General features: G+C 39.5%; 1 protein-coding gene across 1 annotated transcript in view; it reads left to right on the top strand.

Moving 5' to 3' along the window:
• The window catches only part of igdcc3 (immunoglobulin superfamily DCC subclass member 3), a 67188-nt gene that overhangs the window by 3797 nt on the left and 42446 nt on the right, over positions 1-20945 (top strand). The window contains exon 2 of the mRNA XM_023332934.1: positions 3211-3516. Within this exon, the coding sequence (XP_023188702.1) occupies positions 3211-3516 (306 nt within the window). The remainder of the gene's footprint in view (positions 1-3210; positions 3517-20945) is intronic.

Raw genomic sequence — 20945 nt, 5'->3', positions numbered from 1 at the left:
TTCAAGGTTCAATGACCGATCCGTATGCTGCTTTCATTTCATATTTTTACATTAACAGATAAATACGTGAACACTTTTCAGTTTTTTGGAAAACCCTCAAACTTTAAAAGAGATTTCAAATTAAAGGAAGTTTGAATGAACAAAATTCCATACATCTTACCGCTAAATTCAAAACGTGGTAGAAATATCTCAAAGCTTTATTGTTGCTTGCATCATCAGGTGGTAAGATATCCTCACACTGCATCCTGTCAGAATCCTGTGGAGTATCTTGATCTCTCAGCTTGGCTCCCTGCCTGCTAACTTCACATGCTTGTAAATTTATGCCTTTTTTCCTCTGAGTGTAGCTTTAAATCTATGTGTCAGATCTCAACACTTATTTCTCGGTAGTAGTTGGTAGGCGCCACCCTGAGCCATACTGAGTCAATCTTTCTCTCGCGTGTTTTTGTCTGCTAATCTGACATTCATGCATTTAATAAAAAGTATTGTATATGTATTGATATATTTGTCCGTATGTACCAGAATACCCACATTTGTACAGCTTCAATCACCTTTACAGCTGTGCACCAAATCTCCATCTGCGCACTCCCCCTTTCTCACAATCCCTGGATGCGCATATTGCACAGATGACCGTAACCTTTTTATTGTTTCCTTATCTCATTGGATCTGGGTTATAATTAGCTGTTGTGCTCAGTAATATTTTCTCTGACATTTTCTCCCAGTGCTGTTTGTAACCTTCAAGCCACCCTGATCTCATATTTGCATTAGTCGGTCACTCGGGCAACATGCTTTATTCATCAGGAAAGACAGTGCAGTCACATTTTCCCCGTTAATGGAATATACTCGGAGTTGAGTTGAAAACAAAATCATTAAAAGCCTTTTAATGTGCTTCTAATGAATGGCATGCCTAAACAGCAACATTGTTTTTCCCTTTACTGCAGTAACATCATCTGCTGTCGGTCTTTTAATTTATTGCTATCAAAGAAACACTAAGAATTACATTTTATCTGGAAGTGTTCTGCATCGGTAACAGTCCTCATCGCTTGGGTAAAACAATTAGCCACATGTGCGGCTTCTGTTTGTAATTGGCTGACAGCCTTCTTTGCTTTCTGGACCTCTGAGGCCAGAACCAGGCCATCCAAGGGTTAAATACTTCTCTAACAACACCCCCTTGTTGCTCACTGATGTCTCTGTAGTCTCATGGCCATTTTACTTACCGTGCTCTCTGAGTGGAAAAAAGAGGGAGGGAAGGGACCACATATAGAAAGGACACAGAGCAATCATGAGGGAAGTTTTTTTTTTTTTTTCTCCTCCTACATGTGCTCTTCACAGAGGGGCGTGTCAGTGAAAAGGTTGCCTGTTCCTGAGGGGAAGCACTTTTCTTTTGGAATGTTAGTGGATCTGGCCGGAGGTTCTCTATTTTGACCCCGGTGCCTTGCCCCCCCTTCCTTTGCCCTCCCGTAGCCCGTCCCACCAGATTCCAGGGCCTGGGGCAGAGCCTGATGGTGCTTAGTCCATCAGTGGCTGAAACATGATGCCAAGAAGGCGTACTGAGCTGCGTTTTTACAGAACTGAGTCATGCCATACTGTTTACATCCACAAATACACAAAATCAGGTCCTCCATATTATTATAGACTTAAATTGTCATTGCAATTAAATGTACAAGACTGGGAAGTTGCAGTGAGGGTGGCACCTTGTGTTAGTAGCGAGCCGTCTTAATGTTTGTGCAGCTCAAAGTTAATGGGAGAGTTCAGGAACATGTTTAGATTTGTGCAAGAATAGCATGAAGCAATTCAAAGAAAATTCACAATCAAGCTTTTAGCACAATTTATCTAGCAAATCCTAACTTTTAAAGAAAAGCATACAGTACAGACCAAAAGTTTGGACACACCTTCTTATTCAATGGGTTTTCTTTATTTTCACGACTATTTATAAGGCAAGAAATCCCACTTATTAACCTGACAGGGCACACCTATGAAGTGAAAACCATTTCAGGTGACTACCTCTTGAAGCTCATCAAGAAAATGCAGAGTGTGTGCAAAGCAGTAATCACAGCAAAAGGTTGCTACTTTGAAGAAACTAGAATATAAGGGGTATTTTCAGTTGTTTTACACTTTTTGTTTAGTGCATATTTCCACATGTGTTATTCATAGTTTTGATGCCTTCAGTGTGAATCTACAATGTCAATAGTCATGAAAATAAAGGAAACTCATTGAATTAAAAGGTGTGTCCAAACTTTTGGTCTGTACTGTATATGTGAGCATTTAGAACAATAAACATCTCTCAATACATTTTAATATGATTTTGTCAACTTTTGTCAAGCACTATTAAAATGTATTGCATTTTGTTGACAAACCTGAGACTTGGGGTACAATATACTCTCAAACTGTTTTGACCCAGAAAATACATTTTCAAAGTTAAATGACAGCACTACTCAGGTTAAGTCCCCTGTTGCTCAGTGGCGGCAACAAGTGGAGGTAACATTCCCACCTCAGCCAGACAATATTTTATCCAGTCATTATCTAGACCTGCTTGTCTGTCTGCTTGGATAGTGCCCATCTCCAGAGGTCATTGGGTAGAAGGCGGGGTGCACCACGGACAGGACGTCAGTCCATCTCAGTGCTACCCAGACACACAGGACCGACAGCCATGGACACACACTCTAACATATAAGGACAATATAGAAAGAGGAATTAAGTTAACAGTCCCACACATTCACATGGAGAACATGCAAACTCCGTGTAGAAAGACCCCAGCTCGGATTTGAAGCCCAGACCTTGTTGCTGCAAGGCAACATTGCACCACCCAATATTTTGCATCTCAAAATTATTTCATGTGTAATTTTATTTAATAATGCAACATTAAGCTTCAGAGTATATGAAGAACTTTCACTTCCGTCATGTCTAGATGTTTTGTGTCCTTAAATGGATGACACTTTCTTCATTGTCAGCAGTAGTACTGTAACTGCATATCATTTTGATATAATGCTAGTGGAAAGTACCCTAGTAAACCAGAAAAACACTGGATGAAAAATAAGCGTAAAACTGAAATTACATGATGCAAAAATATTAGTGATGTTACTGTTAGTTTGTGGCTATATTTTGCAAAAAAAAAATAAAAAATGTTTGATTATTGCAGTTTTTGTGAATTTTTGTATACATGTCTTAAAGTAAATTTCTAACACTTGTTTTTGTGTGTTAACGTCTCTTCAGGTGTAGTTTTGGGAGCTGAACTCTCTTTCAAGCTAGAGCCCAGCGACATCATTGCTGTTCAGGAGCAGCCGCTTTTGCTCCACTGCCAGGTGGACGGCATCCCACCCATCACCACGCAGTGGAGGCGCAATGGCCTGCTCCTAGCTCAGGACCGCCATCACGCCACCTTCATCAACGGCTCACTTTTGATCATCCACTTCCAAAAGACCAAGCCCGACGGCTCGTCTGATGAAGGCGACTATGAGTGCATGGCCCAGAACTCGTTTGGGCGAGTGGTGAGCCGCAAAGCCCGAATCCAGGCAGCCAGTAAGTAGCTTTGTCAATGTGAGGGTGTGTGTTTCGTGTGGCTTATTGTGTTCATTTGTGGAAACAAACCAGATGCCTGTTACCCGCTTAACCTAGCCATTGCCTTCCTGTGCAGTTCCGCTAAAAAATAAAGTAGAAGTAGAAGATGTGAACGATGACGTAGTTTCAGTAACGGAAGTGGAGGACGTGAACGAAGAAGTTCAGTTCGTTGGTCATGCTTCCAAAAACTGAATGAACATTAACAGCAGCCTCGTTTCTTACCGGAGGATGGTTGTTGTTTTTAGCGTATGCAGTTTCCGGTTAGCTTCTTAGCCTCGAACTGGTGCGTTAGGCTACGTGTCACAGGCAATTGTTAGCAATCGGGTAAAATTTCTGAACACCCGGAAGTACTAGGTTACGTTTAACTACTTTGCATTTTCAATTTTGATCCAAATCTTTTCTTTAAATTTCATCCCATTCTGTGTTCCTAGTAAACAGTGAAATGGTTTGTGTAGATCATTATTGTTATAAAAATAAATAAATCAAAGCTGATTTCTGTAAATTAGAAGATTGTCTCAAGTACTGTCACGTTAGACCAGGCCCAGTTAACTTGAGTACTGCTGTGCATGAAAATGTTTTTAATATGTCTAGCTGTCTAATTTAATGAACTTTCTGATGCTGGTGCTATGTGGAAATTTAAACCTCTGACTGAAGCATTAACAAGAACTCATGCTGAGACTCTCCAGACTGCTTTGTAAGAGTGAAATAAGCTGTAGCAACTTAACAACCCACTCACTGGTACAGGCATCAAGATGCATTTTCGCCAACCTAACAACCAAAGTCCTTATTAGAAAATATTCAAGATCCTCATTAAGTTCAAAGCTTTTGTTGCCATGGTTCGTCTTTACCTCATTTCTATCAGATCATTGTAAGACAATCTGACGCTCAGTCCGCCTGGTTTGTCTACCATATCGCAGCATGAAGTTCTCGTCCCACTTGAAATCAAAGGCATCAGGGATGCACAATCCACAGCAGCTTAAAGCGATAATGCAGTCTTCCATACCGCGCCAAGTTAAGGCTGTGTTCTCTGAGACAGAAATGGATAAAAGCTCACAGAAGCCTGTTGATTCCTAGACCATGTGTAGACAGAATACTGCTGTGCCACTGTGGCCAGTATAGCTTTTCAGCTCTGTGGGGTACAGAGGTTAGCATGGATGTCTCTAACAGAGAGGGAAAAGTCACTTTAGCACAACGGTTGGTTCCTGTCAAACAATGTCTAACCTTTAAGACATGAATTTTGAAGTCTTTTTAAAAAATAAAAAAAAAAGAAATAGAAAAAAATATATTAGGCAACATGAGTCAGATCAATTGGTTGTAGAAAACACGCAGTACACTTTGTGCGTCAGCAAGTTACAGGCAATGATTATGCTTTTTTTTATAGTAAAGTAAAATGAACCCCTGCTTCAGTTGTATAAAAAGAAAATCTCAAAATAAATTAGTAAATTCTTTCATTACAGCAATGTTACTAGTCAAGAATAGTGCGAGTGATTTTTAAAAAAAAAAAAAACTAAATGATTTCATAATACTGATTAATTGTAGTCAAATTAATAGTTTGAACTTTTTTGTTTGATTTTTTTTTCATTGTTGGAAAAAATAAGGTTACTTGTCTTTTAAGCATCCTTACCAGTGGTAACAAAATGTATTTCCCATGATAAAATTAGATTTTTCACCAATTTTGCTAATAGTTGAAAAATGGACTAAAACATGATGATAAAGTAGAGATTTTCTGATGCAGTCACCCAGTGTGACATTAATGTCCTTGGCTAGTGATTGAGTTTTATGTCAGTGGCTCTGAATGGTGTAATAATTAGACATGAATTTAAGGTGTTGTAATTTAACATGAAATTGCAGCACATATTTAATCTTTAAAGGTAATATTAAAAGAAACGTTTTTTATAATTAAATGGTTTGGAGGTGTTAATTAAGAGCTGGGTAGAGTAATAATCTCTCCCTAGGAAAAAAAATTCAACATCTCAGAATTCATGTTGATTTCTCCTTTTATAGTGAGCTTCTGTTTATTTTCTTTCTTTATTTTGTCTTTGACTTGTATTGTTTGGTGGAGGATTAGTGGAACTCATTCTGACTATTCACCTCTGATATTTTGGACTGTGATACCCTTTCTTTAGTCAAAGCATAGAATGACTAAATTGTTTATGTATAGTTTAACCAAGCACAAGCTAGAATTTTATATTTGTCTTCCAATAATTCGCTCTTTTGTCTCAAAGTTGTGATGCTTTAGAAACCCCGTTTAGTTCTTATAGCTGTCTCTGGATTCCTTATGGAGCTTAATTATAAAGATCATCCATAATTAGCAGAGATAACTTTGCTGCAGAGTTTTCACTAATTGTCTTTTTCCTTCTTTAATTAAAAAAAAAAAAAATCCTCACTTCGTATTTCATACTTGCACCTGTTCCGATTTTTATTTATGTAACCAAGTTGATTATGCTCAAATGTGCTGGATTGTAAAATTGCAAGTCCTTATTATAGAATGTTGCATGAGCTTTGCGTCTTTTTTTTCTTCCCGATTTTAAAATTATAAAAGAAATATGTTTGACAAGTGTTTCTTCTGAAAGACAAGCATGCTTTAATGTATTTGGTCTTGTCTTTTTGAGGGCTATTTACTGTGTTTTACTTTCTCCCAGAACAAAGCTCTGACTTGTATCACTGTGATGCGGTGTGTGGTGCAATTTACCAAAGCCCCTTTATACCACACCCAGTGAATAAAGCCTCCGTCGGACCCTTCACACCATCACCCTCTTTAAATTTCACTTTTCATTTGCTTGACAACCATTTGTGGAGGTTCGCTGTTGGTGGCTGGTGTTGGACAGACTCCCTGCTGCCCACATAAATCAGTAGTCGGTCTGAGAAACTTTTTTTTTTTCCTCCATCCAAAGGTTATCTCTTTTATGGTGGGTTCCTCTTGCTGCGTGTCTCTCCCTGTCTTCCTCACTTCCTCTATTACTTCCTCCTTAGCTCGGGTTCAGGAAGCTCTTTATCATTCACATGAATGACAAGGCCCGTACAGTGGACCCAGCCGATGTCCTTCCCTCCCCCATAGCAAAAACTGTGTCACCAGGCAACGCACCGTGACAGCTTGTTGTAGCAGTAGAAAAGCATCACTTAGCTACATGTCTTATTTTTTTGGAGAGATTTCACAGAACACATAGGGTCAGCATTTTTTAATTAGATAAATTGCATTGAGATAATGAAGGTGGTTTTATCATCCATGCAGATTGAAATAAGTGACCAATAGGTATCGTATTTGAGTCGATTAAGTCCCCTAAAGGTGTACCTTTTAATATAGGATGCTTCCAGGAATGATAGCACTCAAAGATGTCACATCTGACTTCGTAAAGCTCTGCGGATGGTTTATCATGAGTAGAAAGTGAAAGTGATTTGTGTGGCACTGATGTCAGATTACGTGGCAGGACCTGTTTTGTGGTGAGCTCCATCTATCTCTCTCCGACCGCTTTCACACTATCCTGCCTCGAAAATTACTGGAGCACCATCCCTGCCATCTCCTTTTATTGTTCTTTTTCTCCCAGCCTGTTGAAGTCCACCCTCAATCTAATATCCCTCAACCCCTTGTTTACCACCCTCGTTGCTCACAAAGGAGCAAATTGTCTCTCCTGTCGTATTAATTAACCAAATATAGTAATGACATTTGAAAATGGATGGATGTTTACTTGAATGTAATTGGTTTTTCTTCTTTATTCTCACATGGTTTGGATTATGCTCAGGCATGCATGAAGTAATACCCACTATATTTTGTTTTTGTTTTGTTTTTGTTAAGCAGAAGTGTTTCTTTTTTTTCTTACACAGTTAAAAATACCATCCTTGTTTCATTTTCCTTTCTCTCATCATTCCTCTCATTGGTATTCCTGTCCTGTAAGCATCACAGGATGTCGGTACACATGGACACGGTTTATGGTTGCCCTGTTCCTCACATAGGTCTGGTATGCGTGCTGATTTTGACTCACAATGGTCCGCCATGATGAAGTCAATGCTCCATCTGTCTGTCTGACTCAGATGGATTCAAAAAGGCTTTTTCTTTAATGGATATTTTTTGTTTTGTACCAAGGAGGCAGAGCATGAAAGCTCTTCTGTAGAAGAAGTCACAAATATGCTCCCACAGAATGCACAAAGATGTTTTTATTGCTTTTTGTGAAATGCCACAAAAGAAAATTGGTAAATGAAGGTGCCGTCTACAGCAGTGCACCCCAAACTAATGTATGGATGATTGATAATAATGACACACAGGATCTTGACCAACTCGATTGTTATTTGTTTTTTTTTAATCATTGGTGTGTTGTAGAATAGATCGCAGGAAAGCAAAGGCAGGTAAATTGAGAGGTAGTGAAAATATGACTTTGGGAAGGTCGCTTATTTTTCTTATAGTAAGTCCTTTCTATATTTACTTTTAGTCCTTGATATTCGGCATGGACTCTGCTATCTACACTGCAACTCATTTAAATCGAATAATTTCAGTTTTTCACTATCCTTCATTTTGATTTTCAGTATCTTGTCTTGGTTTTAAGTGATAGGAGGATGGAGTATGACAAGGACAGGGCACATGACACTTTGTCTGTAGTAATGTAGACACTGATCCAGTGAAGGAATTGCTAAGATAAATGACAAAGCTCTCAGTAAGCCATTCTATGTATCCTCCAACTTTCACCTATGGCAGTGAGATGGATTATGACTAAAACAAAACAGTGCCAGATTGCAACTGTAGAAATGGACTCAGCCTTAACGATAAGTTAAGGAGTTTGATCCTTTTGGCGGAGCTAAAAGTAGAGCTGTGTCTGCTCCACGTCGAAAGAAGTTACTGGAGCATTTGATCACGGTAATGCCTGTGGATGCATCTCTATAGATTTTTTAAAATCATGTCCACTTACAAAATAGGATAGAAAAGCAGACTTGGACTCATTGAGTAGACTACACATTGCCACTTGTCTAAAAATGTGTTGGACTGCACCATAATAAACTTTACAGAGCTACCTTTATAGAGGGAAGCCTAGACTTGTGTCCTGGACTTGTTGCCTAGCAAAAAACCAAAAGGCAATGGATGGGTTGGTTGGTGGTTGGGAGGACAAGTGGATGGATGGGGTAAAAATGCTCCATTGCTGCACTTGGCTAACTATCCACCCAGGCTTTTGTGTCTCTACCATAACAATACTGAGCCATGTTCCAGAAAATGAGGTATAGCAAGCAGCAATAACTGCTTGCTATACCAAGCAGTTATTTCATTGCATCTTCAATAACGGTTTATTTTGAGGCTAAACTTTCTGATTTAAAGGCTGCGGTTTTGAATGGTGTCAAGTTTAGAGCAATGGAAATCCTATTTTCTGTAAAGATGCATTTTGTCCTCTGGGGGTTATTTCATTGTCAAGAAGCTGAGTAAACTGCTGCTCTGAACCCTTCATGACAGTTCTTGATATTTTCATTGACGAATGCTCAAAGTTGTCTAACTCTCCTGTGGGAAAGAAGCCCTGTGAATCTCAATTATTCTTGAGGATGACACATCATTGACCTTGGAGCTGTGGAAAATCACCAAGGGATCTCAGACTGCAGTCTTATTGTCTTAGACTGCCATATGTCTTCATGTGGCAGAGTAGAATAGGATGAAATTTAAAGCAGGGCTTCAGAGAGGTTTTCTAAGCTACGGTAATTACAATTTCAGTCACTTTATGCAGTTAATTGCTAATCAAATATTAAAATGAAAAGCATTCATCACTAATGATGTTTTATTAGAAAAGTAATATTGCTGCATATTGGATAACAGAAAGGGATCTTTTCTGGCTTGAATTGATTTACATGAATTCCAGACAACTTATTTCCCATAAATCATCAGCATAATCAACAAAACCGTTACACATGGGCTGCTTATTTGCTGAAAGTGTGCCAACAAGACTTCCCCTCCGCACAGAAGAAATATATTCCAGTACTCTGTTACCGCCTTCAAAGTGAGACAGTTGATCTGCTGTGTGGAGCAGATTTGGTATTGTGCTCTAAAAATATATCCTCGTGGAAATAGCCTTAAGTAGTGAATAGATCTATAGAGGAGGTAGATGGGAAAAAAGAGTGATGTAAATACTGAACTTTTTTAATGCATGCATCATGCATTAATTTCTATACATTGTTTTCATCTATGAGTGTATTCTGTAGGCTGTATAATGACAAATAGTACTTGTAAACTCAGGTTGATCTTTCCAAAAGGGAAACCTGAAACGCATTTTGTGCGAGAGGAAAAGAAATCAGTCAGTGCTTGATATGCAGACTGCTGGCATTCACAAACTTTGACCTTTCTTTTTCTTTTCCAACTGTGAGCACTTTCTTAGCAGCTGCTTTTCTAAAATGTATCTAGAATGCAGCTGATCATTAACACGGTTTACCTATAATCACTTTTTTAAAATCCAAAGCAGTCTTATTTTTTTGAATGAACAAGAATAACAATTAAGTGACTTTCTTGTTGGTCTCATAAAATGTCTAAGTGGATTTATCTTGGGTATTTGTGTAAGCACCGCTGTTCCTAGCACTTGTTTGTCCAAACCGGGACACTGATTTAGAATCTCATCAGTTTTTTTTCCCAGCTAAATAAAGTTAAAAAAAAAACACAGTTTTAAAGTTTAGATATTGTAAAACTTTATTGCATATACTTCCTGTATCCTTGGAAGTTAAATAAAATAAAACAATTATGTAAGCCAAATATTGAGTTGTAAAAAAGTCAAGATCAGCCCGCTTTTCTGCTGGTTGTGTGGAATCTGTTGTCAAGGTCTCTGTTGGTCTCCAGACCACCCTAGCAATCCTCAAACAAACAAATGAATAGGGGGCCAAAAATTCCTTCTGCCTCCTTTTAGGGCTCAAGGGAGGAATTCCAGAGTAATAGAGGTGAGAGGTGAAAGGAGACGGAGCAGAGTCCGGACCAAAGGTTAGCCGAGGCAGATTCAAGTCCAAATGAGTTTTTTTTTTTTCCTTTGCCCTGTCCTCATTAAAACTACATCCTCAGATTTGAACCAACACACACTGTGCTAATGTGAAGTTTAGGTTCAAGTTAAACAAACCAACATGCCTTTCATTATTAGACCTTTCAGCTAACGAAACAAGCAATAGTTGTGGTCTTTTGTCCTCGGTGTGTATGTTGGTGTTCCAGTGACTGCAGGCTTGACTCGGCTGGATCTTGCCTCTGCCCCGTCACCGCGCTTCACTACACTTAACAGAGGCTTTATAGCCAGACTGCGCAGTTAAAACACTTTACAGGGTTTGCGGCGTCCACCAATAAAAGCCCAAAAACTCCCTCTTCCTGTCCGCTCGTTGGTGTAAATTTTGTTTTGTATGTGTGAAAAACGTGAAAAGGGGCAGAGAGGTGAAGTCACTGGTAGATGATTTTTCCAAACACAGTCACATGCACACACAAACGCATGCCACAGGGCCTCTCAGTCCAGTTCTCCACGATATTTAAACGGGGATCAGGAAATCCTTCTGCCAATAAGCAAAAGAGACTGAGACAAAAGGCTACATAGTGATGGGCAGGCAGCAGCTTTGGGCCTCTGCCATCTCTTCCCCCACTCAGCTGCATGCGTGTTTGTGTGTTTTGGGGGTACCTCTCGCCTCGGCGCAGCTCTCATTGTGCAACTTGGGGTGGTGAAGTGGCTGGGAACGGGCAGGGGCTGCGTGTTCAGCCTGTGGTGGTTCTGCTTTGTGGCGGTGGCCTCAGCATTTGTTGTCCTGGCTGACTCAGCTAGCAGCGGCTGAGGCCCCTTTTGTCACTGCTGACTCTGGGTGGGTGTGTCTCCCTTTGCACCCCGGCTCTCACACAGACCCCCTCCTTTGTTTCACAGAGGTCAGAGGTCCCCCTGGGGGTTGGGTGGTTGGTGGTGGGGGCTGCGGGTTATCTGGGAAACTTTGACCTTTTTGTGTGCACTAGTGCAGAATAGCCCGCTTCTTTTGCATCTCCTAACATTATTCTTCCCCTCCTCCAATGGTGCACCTCCTCTTCTATCCCCAGAGGAGACCCCCCCCCCTGTATGTTGGCCCCAGGGCAGTGGCAGTGACCTTGGCTTTGGCTGTGAAACAAAGTGGCCCAAACCAGCCCCCATGTCTCCTAAACAAACAACACAGCAATCCATTGAAAGGGACAAGAGAAACATAAGCACATTGTCCAAGCTCTAAAAGTAATTCAAAAGGTGCACACATTTGCTTCTGGCTTTACTATTCTTCCACAACGCCAAAATATTTTACCTTTCCAGTCATTCTTTGCGAGTGCCAAAAATGCAAGGCTAAAAATCTTCTCGCTTCTCACAATTAGAGTGATTATGTTCTGCAAAAATGCAGTGATTTGATCCACAGTGACAGGAATTAGTGACTGCACACATCATCTCTTTACTTCTTCTCTGACTGCAGACCTAAAAAGTATCACTTCTGCTCAAGCAGGAATACCTCAATTTCTACTGCTTTTTATAAGCGACATAAGTATTTTTAAAATCACTTTTGAATTTTATTGAAGTGTTAATGTTAGAAAATAATTAGTTATTGTATGTGTGAGTTGTTAGTGACCTTATAGTCTGACGGCAAAATTGGAGATCTGTCTTAAGAACATGAACTCTGTGAAATCCAAAGTCTTTACTCTTCTTTATTTCCTCCATAGTTGTCACCAAAATCCTGAAGTGTTTGGGGTCAAAAGCCTGTCAGGCTGCTGCATGCTTGGAGTCGGTCACTGGGGATAAAATAAATTCCACAGGAGCCAATTAGAGGAGGTGACTGCTGCATGGCACAGGATGAAAGATATTGAGGATGGCCAGTTTCTCCCTGACAACCTGTGTGCTGTCTGTAACTCTGCTACTTCTAAGAGTCAGGAAGGCTGGAGAAATACAGGGCCCCAGAGGCCTGAATTTCAATCCACTTTGTTGTGTTTTTTGTTTTATAATTTATATCCTAGAGAAGAAGTGTGTTTTACCTCTTTGAAAAGCACACAGTGATCCACTGGGAATGTTGTTTTGGCAAAATGGGAACATAATGAGGACAGTTGAAGCTTATTGAATCATAATGCAAATCTTTTCACTCTTACTTTGTGCAAATGCTAACAAATGTAGAACAATGGCAAAAAGGTGAAGGCGGACATTTTTAAGCAAACACTTTGAATGCCTTACATAAAAATTCTACATCCCAATAATGTGTTTGGCTTGATGGATGGGCCTTCACTGCCAACGATCAAGATCATTTTAGCAGTTGCGAGGCTAAAGCTAATAAATAATGATGGGGATTTTGTGAATCAGAAGGAAGAAAAGAGATAGGGAAATATGATTACATCACAATTCTCTGAAACAGTATTTCAATTAAATGTTGTCCTGATGGCGTAATAAATACAGGCCAGTTTGAAAATAGCAAACAGAGCCATAAACCACATCAGCATTAATCAGGGATTAAAAACTAACTGTACAGAAAGATAGGATGTTAAATATCGAGACAGAACATGTTGGCATTTCAAGTGATCTCCAGGTCTCTCCTGCTCTGGAGTGTGGACCTTGAGCCATTGAGTAACATTCCATCTCAATACTGCAGCATGACCTCCTCACCCTGACAGCTTTGCTTTCAGGGTCAGCATTTGACAAGAAGAAGGATGCAAAGAGTGGATGTACCCTCTTAGCTCCAAGGAGTCTGCCTCTGCCGTGAGAAAATGCCAGAATGCTGTTCTCCAGACCCCAGAGTTGTAATTCATCTCTGCATGCATTATAAATACTTAAGATGGTATAAAAACCCCGACAGGGACATGTGCTCAGTGGCTGTACGTATTCTGACCGAATGCTAGTGGCTTGTACAAAAAGCAACTGCATAGTGTGTGCTGAGTCTGCAGATTGGATATGTGGCAGAGGTCTTTATTTCTTTGTGAAACCCTAACTAAAACCATTTAAATTCATCCACAACTAGAGGAGCAATCTCAGGCTCCATCTGCGGACATACTTCAAATAGTTCTCCTTCAGTGAGCATCAAAAGATGAGATGTTTATTTTTCCTTTGCAGGTCGGAAATTTGTATCACCTTTCCAGCTGGTGCCTTTAATCATTTATATGAATCTGTCTCTATTTTTTTTCTTTACAGAAGTAGTTTTATGTCATGCGTTAGTGAGTCGTAAGGTAGACCACTTCATTGCCGTAGCGTGAAAAGATGAAACATGATGCTTGTAGCGTAATAGCCCTCTCCATTTTCCAGCACGGGCATTATTTGTGAGTGGGGAGACAGCTTTAGAGGGTTAGCTGGTTGATGCTTGGCTGGACGAGCCAGTGATATGTGCTTATGTCTGACAGTTTATGGTAGCGCCCCTCCCATTCACAGTGAGAGGAGACCGAGCAGATGAACCCGAAGGTTGGAGAGTTGGAGCTACAGGTTGCCAATGTGTTTTCACATTAGTTGGCATCACTTTATATCCCATGCATCCTTTTTGTTACCACATTATAGATATATAACTATTTTCTAGTTGGTTATTTTGAAATATTCACACAGTTCAGGTTAATTAAAACAAAAAAACAAACGAGAAAACCCATACAATTAAAGTAAGCAGTTTGATTCGCCTGTGATAGTGGATCACTTCTCAGAATTAATGATTCTGTTTGCATCGACTCTGATCCACTTCTGTGACTTTGCTGAAGAAAACATTCCCACAGCACAATGCTGCCATCAGCCTGTTTCACTCTGGGGTTGTGTGTTTATGATGATGTGCAAGTTTAGTTTCATACCTCTTGTCTTTTTTGTGTAGAATGAGAGGTTGCACAAATCCAAACAATTTCTGAAAGAATGTTTGGAAAGCACTTCAATCCATGTTAGACGACTTTAAGTCATCTAACACTCGGCTTTCATAAGATTTTGAAAATAAACTGATTGAAAGTAGTGAAACAGCCCTTTACTAAATTGCCTAATCAGATAACTACAGTGTCATCTGATTTACTTTTTACTACTGTGGTGCATCAGAAACATGCCAGCCCATCAGTGGTCATTCAAAGTTTTGTTCTGATTTCAGACATAAACCCTACCCATGACGACACATCTGGTGCACGCTAAAAGCAGGATTTAATGTGTGTAAAATTAAGCATCTTACTTAATTTTACAAAAAGGATACATAGCCTTTAATTTTCACTATTTTGAGCCATTTCTATTCATGGAAATTAATGGTATAAAATGCCTGCTATTAATAATTAGCATAAAGTTTTTAAACTATTCTCAACCTCTTTTTCAAGTTGTTTTTTTAACATGTAAGGACTTTTAAAAGGCAAGTTGCATCCTATTAAGATTGATAATTCAACAAATATGAACTTCAATCAATTGTGAAATATACATCTGCTCAAACTTCAAATGAACAAATATAGTAATTGATACTCATAAAAAGGATTTAATTATTTTTCTTACCACATTTTTATATTTTTGGACAATATTTGGACTGTTTATGTGTAGGAAACTGTCATAAGGACCAAAATCACATTTATTTTAATGTTCCCATGCTCTAGCCTTGGATTTGTCACCACAAAAAGCAAGAATATCTGTTATTTGAAAATCCAGGGCTTTTCTTTGTTTACGCAATAACGTGTTTCAGTATCTAATGGAACGAATACGCTCATAAACATATCTTGATTGTATAGTTGGCAAGAAAGACAAAGGTCTATCATGTCTTACCCGAAGTCTGGTAACATTGAATGATAATGACCTGCTCCTGCCTCCCGTCTCTTGGCTGCCTGAGTTAAGGTTTTTCCTTTTTCCGTGATTCGGTGAGAGCTCAGCTCCGTGCGGTGGGAGTGGCTGGAGACCCATAAGTGAGCATGGACAAAAGAAGATAGGGAGGTTACTGATTGGATATTACCATGAATTCGGCAGGATTAGCGGGTTTGGAGGCAAGCTGGGGGCTGGGTGATCCTCGAATACCACAGTCCGCTGGCAATCTCAGGGAGGCAAAAAGGGAAGCTAAAAACGATAACAAAAATGTAAGGAATTGATTGGAAACTGAATTTCCAGCTGCTGCAATAAGAGGATGTGCTGGTGACAACATCCTCGTATCGCAAAATGAACTGGTAGCAATTTGCTATACATTAAGGGCAGCTGTTCTCATGGTTATTATGTTAAACACTACATGTTTTTGATGGGCAGAAGCCATTTGCAGTTTCCTTTAAATTATTTTATGTATGTTTTATTGCCTTCCCAGTATCTTCCATAACATTTTCTAATAGGTTTCCATCTTCTGCGCACATTTTTCTTGTTTTTTACATGCAATTGTCCGTAATAATTTGTTTAGCCTATTAATTATAACTGATGCTACAGAATATTATTTCCCCAAATAGTTGAGCTGATGTTCATTAATTTAAAGACAAACATTTCCCAACATGAAAATTGTAATATTCCCTCCTTCACCTTCGTAATCAGTCATTCTCTCTGTCTTCAACACAATCAGCAGCTTCTCCTTTGCCGCTTATACATTTGTGCCCCCCCCATCAACCTTCGAACACATCTCTGTTTGCCACACACGTTATGGCACCGTGTTGGTCGAGATTGTGATTAATGGCCACAGTTCAGCCTGAAAAATTCCCCTGAGTGGGTGCCAGTTGGCTTACGCAGAGAAGAAACTCATTACTGCTGTCAGTTGGGATGATGGCGCAGGGACGGCTGAGAGGGACTCTCTCTGTCTGTGTGTGCGTGTGTGTGTAGTAGAAACACAGAGAGAGACTAATTTCTGTACATGTGACTAAGTGATAGCATGCCTGTTCACCCTTTCTTTACATAAGCTATCATGAGTGAATAAGAGTTTCAGTTGAAGTGAGTGTGTGTCACAGGTCCCGTGTCCAAGTAACAAGGATAATTTCTCAGAAATGACTGAGCCGCTCCCTTTCAGTGGCTTGTGCACACAAATGTTCGACTTAGAGGTCTTTAATGGATAACCCCAGCACACTGTGTTGCTCCATCACCATTGTCATTCTCCTCTGCCATATGGTGTTTGAAGCTTTGGACCACTTTAATTCTATTTCTGTGCATCGCCATCTTTCAAGTGGGGCAGGATCTGGTTCCTGATGCATGCTTGTGATATGGAAACTACAACTGTGCATATTAGGCATTAGGGTCCTTGCAAAATAGATATGTTAGAGAATCAATGATAAAAAAACAAAACAAGTTTGCTTATAATTCTTGGCAGGATACATATAGAAAAAAGATCCAAAAACATACATTTTCTATATCCACTTTATTCTTGTTGGGTTCAAAGGTGCTGCTGCCAATCTACAGCAGTCAGGAGGTGAGAGGTCAGGTCACCCTGCAGGTCACTAGACAATCACAAGTTAATACTAAAATATAAAACAATGGACCCACTCCCTCAAACCAAAGGGCAATTCTATAGTGACCTTCAAGTCTCTGAGATTGGAAGGCCTAGTTCCTGTATTTAAAATCTTTTAGATTCTATTCTTTTAAAAGACTTAAATTACTGCTTCTTGTTTTAACTAGATGTGGCCTCAAACTAGACCTCTCGCAAAAACTGCATCTGATGTTTACTGCAAAAAATACTGCTCACATCAGCAACCCCAAAGGATGTAGATTTGTGATAAACAGACAGCTTTGGAGTTTGGATCCCTGTTGCAAATCTGATGATAGATTTGTTTGTGCCGGTTGTTGACGGGCCCACGTTCTTGGAAGCTGTGATGTGAGGATTTGTAAATCAGCCCAGGCAGTGAGAGAGATAAATGGGAAGCTGGAGCTACACCTCTTAGGTCCGGCAGACCTGCCTCTTCTTTGGGCTTCTGTTGTTGTGCCTGTTGGTCGGGGGGCGACGAAGGCGTGAGATTTACACAGTTGCTCCAGTCGTTTGGGGGAGCCCTGTTTTAAAGGGCGCTGTGAGACGCAGTGGAGCGCATGGGCTGGTTCCGCCCTGCTTCTTTTAGATTTCCCGTGGGAGTGCCAGATGCAGGGTCATCCATCTACCCCTGGGATCATACCAACCCCCCTCAAAGTCATGGTCAGATGGACAGATAACACTGCATGTTGCACTCCCAGGGGGAAAAAAAAGCACTTTCACAAAACATGGTATGTTAATTCCTCTGAACTTGTATTCTCTCCACCAGCAATCTCTGATCAAGAAACAGTGATGGGAATTTTTAAAAAAGGCTTCTCAGCAGCAATCTATCACACTCTCCTCAAAGTGGCCTCCCTAACCAACAGTTGTCCTCTAATGAGGGGGAAGTAATGAGTGTCAGGCTGAGGAGAATTGTGATGCCAAATGTCCATCCAGGTTGTTATTCAGTGCCACGTCTGTCTGAGGGCCTCACTCATTTCTGGCCTCACAAAACAGGGGGCGTAGACTGTCTAAGGAGGAATTTAATGGCATTTCCATTTGAATATAAACGTTATTGAACCTAAATGTCTTAAAATATCGCAAACTCCTAAACACAAACCAACAGCATGGATTGAACTGTATATGTTTTAATTTACCGCAGTGAGAATTCGGTATACTAGCCGATATAATTCCTGCGAGCGTGAGCTCTGGCACAGTTGTAGATGATGGAAGAGGGATCTCATTTGAATTCTAAAGGAGATCATTGAATGCAGATGTATTGGTGATATTAATTAGATTTGTGGCCTCTGGGCAAATAGAGAATTGGCATTGAGAAGCCTCCTTTCCTGCAACAGTAAGTTGAGGGAAGGAAAAGTGTCTACAGCTTTTTAAGGTACATTACTTTTGGCAATAAGTGCCTGGAGAATAATGGTTTTCAGAGCATATTTCCAGAACTGACAAAAAAGGATGCCATCATCATAAGCATTGTTCAGTGTGAGCTCGCATGCATTTATGAGAAAGGGAATGTGAATTTATTCCTCCACGGTTTATGAATTTGAGCACACTTAACAATAGCTTGCTGCTCCCTGAAATGCTCAAGAGAAATGAATTTCATTAACTTAAAACATTTATTCTCAGCTGTCAGGGAAGTTAAAGAAAAAAGGTGGGAAATCATCAGCCTTTAGAGAACCAAAACCTGACCCACTAAGAATAGCTTCTGCTCTACATTTATCCAGTTTTACTTTTTCCTTTTATTGTCTGTGCCTGAAAAACTAAATAAGATTCCCCTGCAAATCCTAAGCTAAAAATGAAGGCCGTGCACCCAGCCACAAGACGAAAATGGTTCAAGAAAGGTTTGAAGAACACAAAAACTTTGAAGTGTTGACTTCACCTGGAGATTCTTCAGATCTTAATCCAGTCAAGCAACTATGGGATAAACAGTGCAAGCAATCCAGCTCCATAGAAGTCCCTGCTCACAACTTGCAAGACTGACATAATCATCTGCAAACACAGCTCACCATCAGGTGTCTAGTGACCATGCCTCCCCAGATCAGAGCTGTTCTTGGAGCAATATTATATTTGAGAAGTGGCCATGGTGCAATGCTATAAAAAGATTTACCCAGTTTAAGAACAGTTTGATAATTCCCACAAGTAGGTGCAGAGAAAAATGTTCAAATTCTCTTTGAAAAGTCCTTATATTTAACATTGGGAGCTGCATTAGAGATCTTCTCATATTGGTTCAGTAAAAAGAAGCTCAGTTCTGAGCTGCAGTATATTTATTGATGTTCCGTAAAGATTAATACATAAAAATAAACACGAGACGAGTTACAGTACAAGTCTGGTTCACTATGATGAAAGAATTTCCAGCTTTTAAATTGTGTTTTTTAGTTTGTTTGTTTGGCTTTTCCCTGTTAGTAATAAATAAAACCATTTTCTAAGCTTAACCAAGAATCTTGTTGGAAAAAAACAAACTACGTTTACCTTAAAACAGCTACGTAGGAAACTCAACAGTGTGACCATTCTGTAAATCAATTTGATCGGGATGTGGTGAGCTGGAACACTGTATGCATACTTTGTAAAAGTATGTAAAAAAAACAAAATCTGTGCCTTTAAGAAAATGCTCAGGCTGAGGTCAGTGGGAAACTTTCAAGGGACTTCATAGGACTTTATCCCTCTGGAGCTATCCCACATTCAATGTCCTTATTAAGATGGTAATCTGGAAGAGGAACAAATTAAGGAAGGGGCTGAGTTAAGAAGAGATCGAATTCTTTCAAGTAGAGGGTTTGAAGCTTCTGTAATGAGAGAATACTCTCATTCACTGAAGTGTCTCTTTTCCAAAATCCTCCCTTTTTGTCAGTTTTTGTATTCACTTTTCCTGTTTCTGAGGAGAAGTGACCTTTTCAAAAAAAACCTCTAAAGATATTTTCTGTCATTATTCTGGCATTGTGCATATAGTGACAATTTTAGTGATAAACTGACCTAAAAAAGGAAAACTTTAGTCATATTGAACGTCAGACAGTAATAACACATTTAACATTTTATTAATGTTTTTACATTATACATTAATCTTTTTTCACATTGCTACTGCTCTGGTTTTGCTAGCAAATGAAATGAAAAGTGCTTTATGCAATAATTTTGACGGGTCATAAATTTTGCTGATATTTGGGAACATTACCATCAATAACGTTTGGAACCACCAGCAGCCCATAGCAAGCACATTGACTTCTTTTTGTCTTCCAGCTTTGATACAAACTTGGCAAGACTCTGAAGACAGCTGCTCTCATTAGTATCCCATCATCTCAATGGAATTTTTCCACCAAATGCTTCTGAAAATTATGTCCATATGAAAAACACAATATTGTCATTGTCAAATATTTGGCCTCTTTTACAGGGAATTTCATTGTAAAGATGTTACATTTATAACAAAGAGCTGCAGTTGGTTATCATATCACAAAAAAGTACATTTATATATTTTTAAATTATTTATAAACAGTCTATGATATTCCAAATCCTCTGATTCCACAAGACTATAATTAAGTGTTTTTGACCTCACAATGCTTAAGCATTATGCTTAAAATATATTGCTGAAGGATTGTTATTACTCACATCTACTGAAAACTAAATAGCACATCTAGTTTTTGTATATCTGTGCAGGATAAGAAGGGGAAAGGGCAAAGTGCCAGTGCCACTCGCATTCTGAGCATGCACAACTCACATCGGTTAATGACAGGGACCATGCAAATTTCATGTTGAAAAGAGAGACAGCTGCATTTGAAGGTAAACAAGATCATGTGATAGGCTGTGCGAGGATCACACTGAGCCCATGTTTGGAAAGCAGAGGAGATTTCTGAGCTTATTGAAGCCATCACCGACTGTAATGAGGAAAAGTTTGACGATTTTAATGAGTTTTACAACCAGTGGGTCCTGAACCAATACAAAGAAATGGCTTTTTATGCATTTCTTTCTGTTGTTCTCACATATCAAATCCTCTAATAATTACTTGAGTCTTTGCATATTCAAGCACTTATTAAACATGGTTTTCATTAGAAAAGAAGCCATATCAAAAGAGTTGGCAGGAAGAAACACTTATATGT

This window comes from Xiphophorus maculatus, chromosome 4, assembly GCF_002775205.1.
Source record: "Xiphophorus maculatus strain JP 163 A chromosome 4, X_maculatus-5.0-male, whole genome shotgun sequence".
NCBI lineage: Eukaryota > Metazoa > Chordata > Actinopteri > Cyprinodontiformes > Poeciliidae > Xiphophorus > Xiphophorus maculatus.
This window is presented reverse-complemented; position numbering and strand designations above follow the sequence as displayed.